Source organism: Bos grunniens, chromosome 27, assembly GCF_055505025.1.
Source record: "Bos grunniens cultivar Pamir isolate PY7600 chromosome 27, Bosgru_T2T1.0, whole genome shotgun sequence".
Lineage (NCBI taxonomy): Eukaryota > Metazoa > Chordata > Mammalia > Artiodactyla > Bovidae > Bos > Bos grunniens.
In genome coordinates this window covers 26,110,958-26,126,236 of record NC_141191.1, presented here as the reverse complement: position 1 = coordinate 26,126,236, position 15,279 = coordinate 26,110,958, and the positions used below count along the sequence as shown (strand labels likewise).

At 41.0% G+C, this 15,279-nt stretch overlaps 1 protein-coding gene across 5 annotated transcripts in view; it reads left to right on the top strand.

The window, feature by feature from the left end:
- The window catches only part of PRAG1 (PEAK1 related, kinase-activating pseudokinase 1), a 48,429-nt gene that overhangs the window by 13,472 nt on the left and 19,678 nt on the right, over positions 1–15,279 (top strand). For 4 of the 5 annotated variants that reach the window (XM_086380751.1, XM_086380748.1, XM_086380749.1 and 1 more), the window contains exon 4: positions 14,446–14,603. The exons of the other annotated variant lie outside the window; for it this stretch is intronic. In XM_086380751.1, coding sequence (XP_086236877.1) covers positions 14,446–14,603 — 158 coding nt within the window. The remainder of the gene's footprint in view (positions 1–14,445; positions 14,604–15,279) is intronic. 5 annotated transcript variants of the gene reach the window in all.

Below are 15,279 nucleotides of genomic sequence, written 5' to 3'. Positions count from 1 at the left end.
AAGCAGGGGGTGCAGGTTCGATCCCTGGTCAGGGCGCTAAGATCCCATATGCCTTGTGGCCAAAAAGCCAAAACATTAAACAGAAGCAATACTGTAACAAATTCAATAAAGACTTTAAAAATGGGCCACATCAAAAAAAAAACCCAAAACTTTCAAATGCCTTATTCTTGAGGCACCTCTTACTGTAGTGGATTGTGACGGGATGGCAACAATTGACCAGGAAATCCCACAATGTTCATGTAAAACATGCTTTTCTCAGTGGCGTTTTGAAAATCACAGTTTGTATCAGAAAGCATTATACACGCTTCAGGAATCTTCTCTATGTTTACCTTTTTGACAAAACTGAAATAAGTCTGCTGGTGATCGAGTTGGTTTGGTAAAGACTGAATACCAGGCATACTTCAGGGGAGAAACCACGGCCCCCCCCACCCCCCGCCACATACACACACACAGTTTGGCAAACAAAGCACACATATCAACAGCACAGTTTTATATCCTGCTTCGTGCCAGGAAATGTATAGTTGGCCTCTTCCCATGAGTTTGTGGATAGAATCTGACGTGGGACATCTAGTGATACTGAAGCAGGGAGAACTAGCATTGATTCCTATCTTAGTCTGTAATTTTTTTTTTAAATCACTAAGTGGAACAGTAGCATATATAAAATATTTATAGCATTCTCTCCATTTTTGAGAAGGCATCCGTGGTGAAGGCTTAGGGATTAGACATTCTTTTCATCAGATATCTACTAATTGCCTACTTTCTGTGCAAGGTGCTAAAAAAAGCCAGTTACTGGAGTCCCACCCTTTAAGGCCCCTGAGGGTTGACTTGGTAGGAATTAAATCAGCCGATGTGCAAAAGGACGGCCAAAAGTTCACTCCTGCTTTGATTGCTTTTGTTGAGACTGGTTATCACAGCATCTGGATTCTCACTGAATTTCTTGTTCTGCCCAGTAAAGCCAAGGTAAGCTCAGCTTGGTGTTCAGGAGTAGTGAAATAACAATCTTTCCTTTAAGGTCTTTTGACCTAATACAAATCACACTTAGTACAGGCATGTAGATACCCATCTATTTAAAAAAAAAAAAAAAAAGATGTTCCTTGAAGGTAAAAGACATGCTTAGCCATCTATAATTTCAGAATATCCTGTTTAATGCCTGGCATATGTAGATGCTCAAGAAACTTTTATTCAGTTGACAGTAGTAGGCAGAGGCCATACCCTATTTATTTCATTTTGGCCAGAAGCACCTAATTCTATGTTTTACACATGAAGAAATACTGAGAAAGGAGCAAGTAGCATCATTAAATACTTACATCAAGGTGTCTTTCTGATACCCAAGTTTCAGATTGCCCCTGTGCTCTGTTCTTCCCTCTCTTTTGGCAGTTAACACAGTGTTTTGAATTAAACTCCATTCATAAGTCATATCTTTCTAAGAGCTTGTAAACTCTTGAGAGTACAGGAAACATTTTATATACTTTCTTTGACTTTTCCATAGGATGCCTTAAGACAGTAGGTATTCAATAAAAGATTATTGAATTAGAGGGGGATAAAGGCCAGAAGGAACTACAAATCTTGGCCTTATTTTCCACTGGACACCCCATTATAATTCTGTGGCTTGAGTTAAAGAAACTGAAGTTAATAATTATTAATGCTATTAATGCTTCAAGGTGGGCAAACACTATGAGAGCACAATGCAGCCTTTCATGGATTAATTACTCTCCAACGATTGTACATTGCCTTTTTTTTTTTTTTTTTTAAAGCCAAGCAGGTGTTTGGAGCCCAGCCCTCTCTTGCCACAAGAATGTTCTTTTCAGGCAGTAATCACCTAAGGACTTTTCTCCCCACCCATAAATTGCAAGGAATTCTAGGGTGTGGTTTCATTTTTCTGAGAATAGATTTTCCATGATTTCTGAAATGGGTTGGGAGATACAGGCATGGGCCGCATGATCAAGCCCCCTCTTCCATCACGTAATCAAAAGCACTTTGTTCCTAGAATAGCCAGCCTACCTTTGAGGTGTGGAACTCACCAATTGCTGAGACATTATCTCTATTTGTAGTGCAGGAAAGTTGCTGTTTGATTATCATCGATGTGCCCACAAGAAGACTTGCATTTCCCTTTACCAGGGTAGATAGACCAACTTCAAAGAATCATTAGCAACCATTTCTCCAACGAATACTTTTCCCTTTAAGAGCAGTGTCTTCAGCCTCTGTGCTAAAATCGCTCACTTGTTTCTTTCTACTGGCTTTTGGGCAGATCCCTAAAAATGTGGGCATTAAGGGTATTTGTTCTGTCCCCATACAGCTCTCCGCTTCCATCAGCTTTTGTCTGGTTCTCTGGACATTTATTCTCTGTACTTTTCTAACAGGCAGACTTATGTAAACAAGTGTTCTTCGCTGGGGGAAAAGGGGAACTTCTTTAAAGCAGATTAAAGACTGCTTTAAAAAAAAACAAAAAACCCTTCCCTTCTTACTCAGATACTTTACTCTCCAGTTAATTTTAGTATCTATCTCTACCAGATGATCCCTGTGACTTCCTGGCAGTTTGGTTTTAGCCATTTCATGCCCATTTATACATGTGCTATAAAAAATTTTCCCAAAGTTTAAAACTTGTCTTTTAGGCAAATGATTGGCAGTGTTTCCACTGTATGTCCCTTCACAATGGCTCCTGATTCCAGGAGCTCCGTAGACAGTCAAAATGAATGAAAATTCACATACCCTGGATAAAGACAAGAATAGTTGAGATAAATTGACGCATTAAGTAGTAATAAGACTTTGAAGATTAGGAAGAAAGGGAAGAAGAATCTTTGGAATTTTAAAATCAGTCATAGTGGGGAGGTCACTTAAAATAATCCTTATGAATGTGTGATCAAAAGGAGGGTTTTGTGACTGCATGTTCTTGCAACACCAGGGCAATTAGGTTGCATCCTCCACACCAGCTACAATCAGTTGGAGTAGCATTCTGGAGTTTCACATGGAAAGCTGAGAGAGCTGGCCATACTCCATCAATACTGTCTGCAGGTTATGGGAGGGAGAGCAGTATACAGCCACAGGTGCCAGCTGTTCGCCAGTGCAGCTTAAAAATCTAGAATTCACCATCAGTGATTGCAAAATCATTGGGGATCAATAACTGTTTCCTATCAGATGGTAAAGAATCTGCCTACAATGCAGGAGACCCAGGTTTGATACCTGGGTTGGGGAAGATCCCCTGGAGAAGGAAATGGCAACCTGCTCTAATATTCTTGCCTGGGAAATCCCATGGACAGAGGGGCCTGGTGGGCTACAATCCATGGGGTCACAAAGAGTCGGACATGACTGAGCAACTTAACACTTCACTGTACTAATTTGAAAGTTCCACACCTGGGAGAGGATCTGTGGTCTGTCTAGCCCATTGTAGCCCTAAGCGAAGTGTTTGCAGAAGAGGGTCTTCTGATTACAACTTCCATTTTGTACCAAATGTTTTATTTCCTCTTAATGAGTGATTATGAATATTTTCTGACTTTTAATGAGTGACTATGAATATTTCGTGAATTATAATGAGTGATTATGACTATTCCATGAATTTTTGGAAGTTTGTATTTTAGTAAACAACAGTTACCATTAATTCTAGTATCCAATATATAATGTATTATTTCTCTTTAAAGACCTTGAATTTATGTTTTCATTCCTTAAATCATGTTAAACAAGAAATGTTAGCCTCACCCTCTTTTAACTTTTAGCATTGACTTTCTGTGCCCCAGATGGTTGGGGTAAGGGAGTTGAGGCAGGAGGTATATGTCAAAATCTTTTGGAGGAGTTTGAAATTGGAAATATTAAATATGTTCGTCTAGTCAAGGCTATGGTTTTTCCTGTGGTCATGTATGGATGTGAGAGTTGAACTGTGAAGAAGGCTGAGCACCGAAGAATTGATGCTTTTGAACTGTGGTGTTGGAGAAGACTCTTGAGAGTTCCTTGGACTGCAAGGAGATCCAACCAGTCCATTCTGAAGGAGATCAGCCCTGGGATTTCTTTGGAAGGAGAGATGCTGAAGCTGAAACTCCAGTACTTTGGCCACCTCATGTGAAGAGTTGACTCATTGGAAAAGACTCTGATGCTGGGAGGGATTGGGGGCAAGAGGAGAAGGGGACGACAGAGGATGAGATGGCTGGATGGCATCACTGACTTGATGGACGTGAGTCTGAGTGAACTTTGGGAGTTGGTGATGGACAGGGAGGCCTGGCGTGCTGTGATTCATGGGGTCGCAAAGAGTCAGACATGACTGAGCGACTGATCTGATCTGAATATTATATATATAATATTAATATTTATATAAATTAATATTAAATATTATGATATAAATTTATATTTTAGAAATTGAAAACTATTGTTTTCATAATTACTTACATATAATTTTTCCAAGTCTTTTTGACTGGTGGTAAGTGAGGTCATCTTTTTTCATGAAAATATTCAACATGAGGATAGAACATGTCTCCCTAGGAGAAAGTAGAAGAAAACCCAGACAGGAATATTTGCTGATCTGTTATATTTGCTTGGTGACTTCCCTTTAGATCTTTCAAAATACCTCCTTGATATTTGTGTCTTCTCCAGAGCTTGACACAGGGAATTGTCTGCACAGTAAATAGTAAATCCTAAATCCAGCCCCTCAATCCTTTTCCTTTGCCTCCTTCAGTGTTGATCTGCCCTTCCTCCTGCTTGTGATAGTCATTTAATCACTAATTGTTGAGGTCTAGGTGTAAGGGAAGCTATAATGAATTACCCAGGAAAATAAAATATAAGAATACGCTGGGCCCTCTCCATTCCTGAGTGATGCCTTCAAGTAAAACTCAGTGAAGATCAGTACAATATTGTTTGTAGGAGCTGGGAGTTGGAGCAAACCCAGACTTACTTGAGAGGTGAAGATAGTGGCTACGAACACCAAATAATGGGATGAAAGGTTAGAATAGCTGCTTTGGAGAATGGGAGGTCCCGTGAAACGATGGCCCAGGAGCCACAAGAGCTAGCTGTCAGGAAGTTAGTTCATTGTGGTACCAGTCGGCATGGTTGTGTGCTTTCCTAGAGAAGCACTGGGTTACCTAGTGCAGGAGTCAGATGGGAGATGTTTGTTTCATCTTTGGGTCTCTTTAAAATATGAAAGTGAAATCTCTAGCCTATCTATTAGAAAATATGTAGGTATTTTCTATCCAGGTAGCAAGATACTGGATTTGCTGGAGGCTGCTGAAGTCTTCTGTCTGTCTGTCCCCATCCATCCATCCATCCTCCCATCTTTCTGTATAACTAGTACTTTCTTTGTACCTGGTGCTGTTTTTAGCACTTATTAAATATTAAGTCATCAACTCCTCCTAACCACTACCCCCCTCCTGCCCCCAATGAGGTAAGTAGTAGTATTATCTCCATTTTGTGCATGGGATGCCCCAGGGCCCATGCTCTTAAGAGTGAAACTCATCTGGGCAGCTTTTCAAATGTTTTTATTGCTGTTGTTCCCAAAGGTTCCGGAGATTTCTTCCACACTATGCTGACCTGTGGGCAGGGCAGCTGGTGGGAGGGCCCCGTCTGTGAATTGTAGTTGTTCAGTCTTTACTTTCCATTGGTCATTCATGGCCTTCTTTTCACCTCTTCCCATCTGCCCCTGTGTGAACAGATGATCAAGCTCTTGAACATGTAGCGTTTCTTCCTTAACAGGCCAAGAGTTGGAGACTCATTGTTCTTAGGTGATGAGATTGGAGATGCAGGTGTAGTGGACCAGGTGATGGGGTGCAGCCGCCGAGTCCTTCTGCACCCTCTTACCTGCCTCCATAGCTGGTCTCCTGTCCTCAGCCTGGGTGTAAACCTTCCCACGCTAGGGAGTTGCTGCCTTCCTCTCTTCTGCACCAGAAATTCTTTGGGAAAGGACATAGCCATGCAGACTGGGGGCCACAAATAAGAGACTTGATTTTCTGAGACAGGAAAGGTCATCTTTTAAAGCCATTTGTATCTCTCAGTGCCAAAGTATATCTGTGTATAGTTAGGACAAATGGCTGCAAATTTCCAACTGACCAATTGAAGCGTTTTTATCCCTTTTTATACCAGCTAACTAGTAACCTACAGATGTGTATGTAGGTGCAGGTGAGCGTACATGCATACGCGTACCGCTGTCTTTAAAAATAAGCATGGCTTTATTCCTGTTTTTAAATGGTTTCCACTGAATGCAAAGTGCTTTCGTTTTGGGGTTAAACCAAAGGCTTTTTTCAACTTGAGGTGCCCCAGCAGTCACCAGTGCATTAACTGCAAATGCAAATTAAAAAGCCTGCACAGTGGGGACCCTAAAGGTCATCTGACTCAGAATGAAACTGATTTCCTATCTTTATATGTGCTAATAAGTCAGCGGGGAAGCCTGCCGCCAGAGCAGACTGGATCCATTAGTTCCTTCATTTGGCACTTAGACACTTTGCAGAATAACTCCCATAGCATCTTCATCAAAGAGCACTAAGGATAAAAACAATAAAAACCTTTCCAGCTTAGCTATCTAACTTTCTCATCCCATCTCTTGAAAAAAAAATATTTTTTCAACTATAATACTGTTAGATTGTATAAATTCAGGATATTTGGGAACTGTGGTATTTTATGGTAGATATGAAAAAGCCTCAGCTGTTGAGTCCAGCTTCCTGGAGGGCTGTTGTTTACTCAGCGTTCCTGCCTTTTGCAAGTTTTGCTGGGCAAGTGTAGCCGGGCAAGTGTGATTCTTTTCTTAAAGGAAACATTTATCCTCCTAGATGCCTCCCAGTTATTGAAACAGAGGCAGATAAACTTAATCAAGAAGTATTTAATAATGACTCTGTGTTCCAGCATGTCCTGACTAGGACACAGCTCCTCAAAACAGTTTATAATTGTGGTGGTAACAAGCCTGTTTCACATGAAACAGAATCATCTAACCAGGATTATAACCAAATGCTCAGTGATGTGAATCAGACTCAGTTTGGTATGAATTCCAGAGGGCACAGACCAGTCAGAGGAGACTGAGATGGCTTGGGAAGGGTTTGTAGGTAAGTGATGCTGCTGCTGCTAGGTCTTGGGTATGGAAAAGGTTTGAAAGGGAGAGAGAATGTTTCCCTCTCTGCCAAGATGGGGCAGGGACAGGAATGCAGGGTGCTTTGGGGACAATGAGAGACTTGCCCCACCAGAGCAGAGTATATATGAGCAGAAGTAGTGGATATTGATTAACCAAAATGGTGATAATTTTTTTTCCAAACAGAATGCTAGGCATGTGTTCTAATGTATACACGGTGCGGGGGTGGGGTGAGGGGGATATTTGAAATCAAAGACAATCTGGAGGTGTGTTTCTGTAACCATGCGAGACCAGAGCTGATTCGGTATGGCGGCAGAGGTCAAGAATACTTGCACAAGCTCTGCGTAGGGTTCTTGAAGGTTGACCATCATTATGAGAGAAAGATTTTGGAGAGATTTTGAGTCAGAATGACCAAGGCTGCAGATGTTTTCTGACGACCATGGCTCGAGGCCTCTGCATACTTTTTTAGAGGAGATTGATCAGTATTTATCTACCAGGTTGTAGAAGCAAGGATGGTGCCACCTCTCTTTGCTGTTGTATCCACAAAACCTGGCACAGAGCAGGCAGTCAGTATTTATTTACTGGAAAATCTGAGAATGGTATTCAAAAAGGACAGGATTGGGGAATGCACTGCTGGTCATACAGGCATAAGATAAATAAAAATGGGGTGCTTGTATTCACGAAGCTAACCCAGTGTTTCAGCTCCAATCATTGAATGATTTTGACTTTAGGATCTGGCCAAATAGTGGAGAATGAAATAGGGTGAAATTGAGTGTATTTGAGAGGGTGTTTGAATGGCTTCTGATGATGCAGCCCAACAGGACAATTGGAGATTGAAAGCCGCAGGTCACAGAGGCAGAGCCGTCCCTATTTTCCTGTGCTTTCACAGGAAGTGCATTTTATAGAAAAGTCAGAGAGGAACTGAGGGGAAACGGAGAGCTCTGAGCTGGTGAATTCACAGCAGGCTGACAGGGCACACTCGGCCGCCTTTGAAGCTGACCCTTCATCCTCAGGGCTGCTCCGCAGGACCCTGCCGTCACCAGCCCAGCCCATCCCTGGGCTCTGGGAGGCCATGCGGGTGATCACAGCACCGAGGGCTGGACTCTGGGATGGTAAGAGGCTCTCATTCTTTGATTAAGGCATGACTTGATTTAGTTGCACCTAAGCCAGTTTGTTTTCCCTTCTTGGTAAGTTAAACAAGGTATCGAGTTTTTCGAACATGTTCATGCTTTCTGAGCTACCTGAAAGGGCTTCCCCAAAACATTAGACATAGCAGTGACTTGATTCATCCGAAGACTGGGTGGTATAATTGTGTACACGGGTCTGGAGAACTAGGGTAAAACTGCACACTGGTGCTGTGCGACTTTTCTTACCTTCCGCTCCAGAGGCAAAAATTTCTCAACCAAACCGATGTGAACTAACCCAGACTCAGAGCTGTGAGAATGAACGTTTGCCTTGGTCACACTTTCAGTTGTGCTGCGTATGAGGATTCTAGCCGCCGTGTCTGAGAGACAGTCTCTGCCCCCACTGGGGTCTGGTATCTGTTCAGAATTTTGGGCATTCTGAAAACTCGGGAGTATTTTTAGACTTGGTTTTTTTTTTTTTTTCCTATGAATGAGGAAGTCTGGCAGATGGCTCTTCCGGCTGGATTATTAGTATTTTTTGCAGCTTTCTACCAATACGGTAGGGAGAAAACTCTGGCAAGGCTTCTTTCTCTAAGGACAATGAGGGGAAAAGCCATTCTGCAAACACTGGGCAGCTGCTGCAGGGCTCAGATCTCTAAGGACGCTGTGCCACTGGCTGCGTATCTCACACTGCTCTCCTGTGACCATGTCTAATCACGGGGGGAGGTAGGGAAGGAAGTCTGAGCAAGAACAAGTCATTTATCACAGCGCAGAGCAATGACATCTGTGCAGGCAGTGCTCTCACTGCAGCTGATAAGAGTGTTATTCGCCACCCAGAGAGGAAAGACTAGAGCATGTGGCTTTGGCCTCATGAAGCCACTTCCTTAAGTCACATGACATCAGAGTTCATCACATAGACGGTTTGCACCAGTTTTATGAAAGACAAGTCAAACTATCATTAATGAAGGAAAAGAGCCTTTAAAGAGAATAAGTATAGTCTGGCTGAATATTGCTGAGTGCCCTCGGATTCTCATCCAGCCTTGCATCTGATGGAACAATCTATTAGGGCCCAGAAAAGTTACCTTTGGAATCTTAAGCCTTTTGCAAGGATTCTTGAGAAATCTATTGCACACACAGACTGGAGACACAAAAACGATGGATTGTCTGTCCCTGCTTTGATGGCCAGCTTCCCCCTTTGCATTTTCAAGCCTGGTGTGGTTGTGTTTCTTCGATAATTGAAGTGGCCGTTCTCTAAGACAACAGATCATACAGGTTTCCAAGGTGGATGATATTTGATGCAGTTCATATGAAAGATTTTTTAAAAAGGCTACCCCTTTCCTCCTTATTTGCATCTAAGCATCTCAACTGCCTGTGGGGTTTTAGTTACTTGTCGGGAACCTGGACTTCTTGAGGGTTTTTTGGTAGAGAAACAGTAGTAAAATCCCCAGAAGCCTTGAAAATTGCACTTGTGGCTTGGATACTAAGATTTACCAAAGTCTACATTTGGAGGCTTCCCACTTCCCTACACACACACACACACACACAGAATTTATCCTACAGCCACTAGAATAGTCTGATTTTGTCTGCGTTCACTTGGTGGGGCTTTAAAACTGTGACTTCTCATATTAAGTAGATGTAGAAAAATTAACCCTCACAGTCTCAGATGAGTTGTTAGGACTGAAAAATAACTTTCATCCATGAGGCTTTTCTGTGGTGAAATCAACCCTCATAGAGCCTGTCTGTCCCACAAGGACTGATTGAAATCTCACTGGGTCATCTGTGTTCCTCGCCCTTCAGAGGCTCAGCAGCAGGTCAATAGAAGTGGCCATCCCTGGGCTTAGTCAGACCCTAGTGATTTCTTTCTTTCTAAGAATGTTCATTTCCAAGTTTTTCAAGCATGCAGTGAAGTTCAAAGAATGATTAAACTCACTTTCATGTGTCCAGGGGCTTCCATTGTGACTCAGCTGGTAAAGAATCCACGTCCAATGAGGGAGACCTGAGTTCGATCCCTGGCTTGGGAAGATCCCCTGCAAGAAGGGAAAGGCTTCCCACTCCAGTATTTTGGCCTGCAGAATTCCATGGACTGTATAGTCCATGGGGTTGCAGAGTCGGACACAACTGAGTAACTCACACACGCACGTGTCCAAGGTTTTTCAAATAGTTACCATTTTGTTCTCTGGGGTTTTTTTAAAGGAAATATTACAGATACAGTGGAATATCCTTCCCTATACAATTTCCATTTCAATTTCCCCTTGCTACCCAGAGTCATCACTGTCTTGAAGTTGAGTGTCATTTCCATTTTACCATGTAAATGTGGTAAAATGTGTAAAAAATACATAGAATCATAATGTGTTTTAAAATTGTATATAAATGGTGTCACACTTTAGCCTTTTGCAAGCTACTTATAATAGTCAGTGTTTTAAGAATTCTTTTCATACTAATACATTTAAATCAAGTTTATTTATTTTTTGAATGCTATATGGTACTCTGATACAAGACTATACCACAGTGTATCCATTCCTTTACTGATGGCCATTGGACTGGCTATGATTTTGTTTCTGCTGTTAGTAACACTGTGAACAGTCTTCCCCATGTATGAGTTTTTCTAAATCTGCCTTCCACAGTGCAGTAGCCACTAGCTAAAATGTGGGAGCCTAAATTGCAATGTGCTATAAATATAAAATACAAACCAGATTTTGAAGACTTAGAATAAAAAAACTATAAAATATCTCATTAATTTTATATTTGTTACATAGTGAAATGACAATATTTTATGTATTTTGTGAAGTAAAATACATTGTTAAAATTAATTTTACCTTTAATTTGGCTACTAATTTTTTTTAAATTATATATATATGTACATAACTTGCATTATGGTTCTATTGAACAAGACTGTTCTAGATCGGGAATCATCATCAACCACCCACAGGTCAGCCATCTATGTTGTGAATAAAGTTTTACTAGAAAACATGCCCATTTGTTTATGTATTGTCAGTGGCTCCTTCCCTGCTACAAAAGCAGAGCTGATACTTGCAACAGAGACTGTATGATCCATGAGGCTAAAATATTTACCATCGGGCCTTTAAGGAAAGGCTTGTCTATCCCTATTTTAGAGCGATGACTTTTAACCTTTTTATTTTTTTATTTATTTATTTTTTTTTTTAGAGAAAAAACAAAATGAATGATCTTGCATGGAACAATCAGTTTAGGAAACAGACTTTCACTGAGAATTTTCAAGTCTCCGTGTTATTTTTCTAGATTCTTATCTTTCTTTCTCTACCTATCTTGGTAATCATAACATTATCTTCCCTATTCTCTCTCTTTGCCTAAATTTCAGTGACTTTCATCAAGTTTCATGAGAATATCTTTTGTGATTTTGATTAGTGCTGCATGAACGCATAGATGATAGTACAAGAACAGGAATACTCTTTCTATTGGTTTAGCTTATTCATGATTGTGGTGTATAGCTTCACTTGTTTCAGGTCTTTTAAATGTTTTCCCTAAAATGTAATAGTTTTCTGAATTAAGTCATCACTTACCTAATAGATTTTAATGTATTTTATATGTTGTTATAATTTGTAAATGGTCTCTCTCTTTAAAAAATATATTTTTGACTGTTTCTTGCTAACATATGGAAATAAATGGACTTTTTAAGTTTATGTTAAATTCAATAAATTTATTAAATTTGTTGTTATTAATAATGCAATGCTTCTTTAGATTCCTTTGGTTCTTCTCAATTTTCCATCTGTCTTTAATCATTTCTTCGCTCCTTTCCTCATTCTCACCCTTCTTTCTAGTTCCATTGGCTAGAGGTTCAGCACAATCATGACCAGAAATAGTGGCGGACTTCATTTACTTACTTGTCAATTCTGTTTGACCCAGAGAGCTACAGGTAGTAGATAAGTGGTAGATGCTATGGAGGGTTAAAAAGTGTAAGATTAGGTCCTGCTATTAGAGGAGTTATTGGCATGCCAGGATATTTGCAAATCATTCTCCCAGCTGTTTCTGGACCAGGTTCTTCTTGACTGACCCACAGCTCAGTTCAGTTCAGTTTCTCAGTCGTGTCTGACTCTTTTTTTTTTTTTTTTTTTTTATGTTTTTTCTTATTTTTTTTTAGATTTTTCTACCAACCTCCCCATACCATCCCCCTGGGCCTTCCCGGCGCACCAGCCCCAAGCATCCAGCATCGTGCACTGAACCTGGACTGGCATCTCGTTTCATACATGACATTTCACATGTTTCAATGACATTCTCCCAAATCTTCCCACCCTCTCCCACAGAGTCCATAAGACTGTTCTATACATCAGTGTCTCTTTTGCTGTCTCGTACACAGGGTTATCGTTACCATCTTTCTAAATTTAGAAACTAAGTTTCTAAAATATATTTTAAGAATTATACTTAATACTGTGATCCAATACACACACACACACACACACACACACACACCTGAAACAAAAGTTTCACAAATACTTACTCTTTTCATTTTCTTTTTTTTTTTTTTCCTGGTCTATTCCGTTAAACTGCCTTGACTCACAAAATTGAGCTGGCCATTCATTCATTACCAGTCATTTAATATCTTTGTTCCCTTTGCATCTGACAACTGAACATTTTTCTTTCTTTTAATGCTTCACTTTATACTAAATAATCGTGTGTATGTTCTCACACATACCACATTTACTTTTTGTTTTGTTTTCTCTATTTATACACATTTCTTCTGGTGTTTTTCTGCATCAGCTCAGCAGCTGTGGTGCTGGAATTTCTCCCATGACAATTTTCTGAGCCTGTAGACCAGGAAACTGCAGGGCCACTCTGATGTGGTTGGATTGCCAGAGAGACCTAGCTTTTTTTTTCCCTGGATGAGGACTTGTCGTTATTCACAACTTCATATCTTGGCCTCATCTGCAAAACCGTTGTTGTTGGATCTGATGAGGATGGATAAAAATATTTTATGAAACTTTCTCTGACGATATTTTGCCAGAGGGTAAAATAAAGACAATCTACTACCATAGCACTTTCTAAGATTTGATATCCCCAAGGCCCCTAGAGTGACTTTGGGATGTAAAGAATATTATTACTTGTAACATTGCCATCACTGTCATATTTAGTTGTAATAGATTTAAAACTTTTAAAAGTGCAGTCCTAGAGGTGGGAGGTGGGGAGAGAAACATATTTCTGGAGAACATATTTCATGGGAGCAAACTTTCTCTAAACTTTTCTGTTAATGAACAAGAGTTTCCACTGCCTGTAAGGACCATACAGGGCTGGGCGATGCTGAACACAAAGAACAATCAATACATTCTTGGCTGTAAGGTCATATGCATTAAATAAGGCAGTTCTGATACCAAATCAATACTGTTTTGTGTATTTCCTACAGCAGATATTGAGATATAGATCCACCATGGTGGGAGAGAGTGTCATCAGGAGATATCAGCCCAGACAAATCTAGGTTACCACCAACAGGGAAAGGGCTGGATTGATTGTGGTCTTTCCCACTGTGTGGGGAAAATGTCAGGTCAGAGTGAATATTCATGTAGTCCTCGGAAAGAGGGAAATCAATCAGCTAAACCTTCTACTTAATAAGGGAACTGTTTTCTCCAAGGCGAGGTTCTTTTCTTGAACTTGATATTCCTGTCCCCAATGCGTCAGTCATTCTATCTTAGAGACACAATCAAAGATTTCATAGAAAGCCTAAGGGCAGATTCATTCCATAGTTTTGGTATAAGGTTTAATATGGTTCTATCTAAGCATTGCACTACAAGTCTAGTTAAAATTGAAATAATGTTTCCTTTAACTCCATGGAACAAGCTAGACCCTTTGAAGCTGTATCAAGAGAGTACCAGGCACAGGAGAAATCTTTTGTTTTTGGTCCACAGTTCACTTGTCCTGTGATCTTGCAAAACCTCCCCAATCTCTGTATATCTCTGTACGTTGGCTTGTATGATAATGTTCAATTTTTCTTTGTAGAGATGACACGTGGTATAGTAGCTGACATACATGTTTTGGCAGAGAGGGCCAGAGTATGAAGGCAGTTCCTCCCAAATCATGGTTTGGGGGCTTTGCCAAATTTAATAGACTCACTTGTCTTTAATCACACTCAAGAAATCACCTGCCATTCATGTGTATAAGGTTTCAGAAGAGCCCCTGTTCTGTCTTCCCCCAAATCATTTTTTCAGAACTTGCCAGCACTGGTCAGGCTTCAAGAGCATAGTAGGTTCATACTCCATTGGCTGGTTTTTTTGAACAGAGACAACATTAATTACTTTTATCGTTTGTTTCTACATTTTCTAGGCACCTTTTAAAAATGAACAAGAGCAGCTCTGATTTGGAGAAGGTGAGCCAGGGCTCTGCCGAGAGCCTCAGCCCGTCCTTCAGGGGCGTCCACGTCAGCTTCACCACGGGCTCCACGGACAGCCTGGCCTCCGACTCCAGGACCTGCAGCGATGGAGGTAACACACTTGGCCCTGATGGAGAGACATAGGTTCTCCTGAGCCTGGAGGGCCAGGCCTAGGTTAATTGCCAAGATTTGGAAGCTTTGAGCTAGACCTACTGTCTCAGTCCCACTTTCCCTACAAAATAGACTCTACCGAGGAGTTGGTTTGTTTTTTTTTTCTATAAGAGTTCTCTTTATTTTTATTTATTTATTTGTTTGGCTGCACTGCACAGCATATGCTATGCTGTGCTTAGTCACTCAGTCATGTCCAACTCTTTGCAACCCCATGGACTGTAGTCAACTAGGCTCCTCTGTCCATGGGGATTCTCCAGGCAAGAATACTGCAGTGGGTTGCCATGCCCTCCAGGGGATTTTCCCAACCCAGGGATCAAACCTATGTCTCCCACGTTGCAGGTGGATTCTTTACTGTCTGAGCCATCAGGGAAGTCCAAGAATACTGGAGTGGGTAGCCTGATCCAGGAATTGAACTGGGATCTCCTGCATTGCAGGTGGATTCTTTACCAGCTGAGCTACCAGGGAAGCCCACTGCATGGCACGTGGGATCTTAATTCCTTAACCAGAAATGGAACCCCCACCCCCACATTGGAAGGTGGCGTCTTAACCACTGGCCCACCAGAGAAATTCTTATTCCCTGTTGAATTTATGGCAAGGTATGGCCTTCACCCCATATC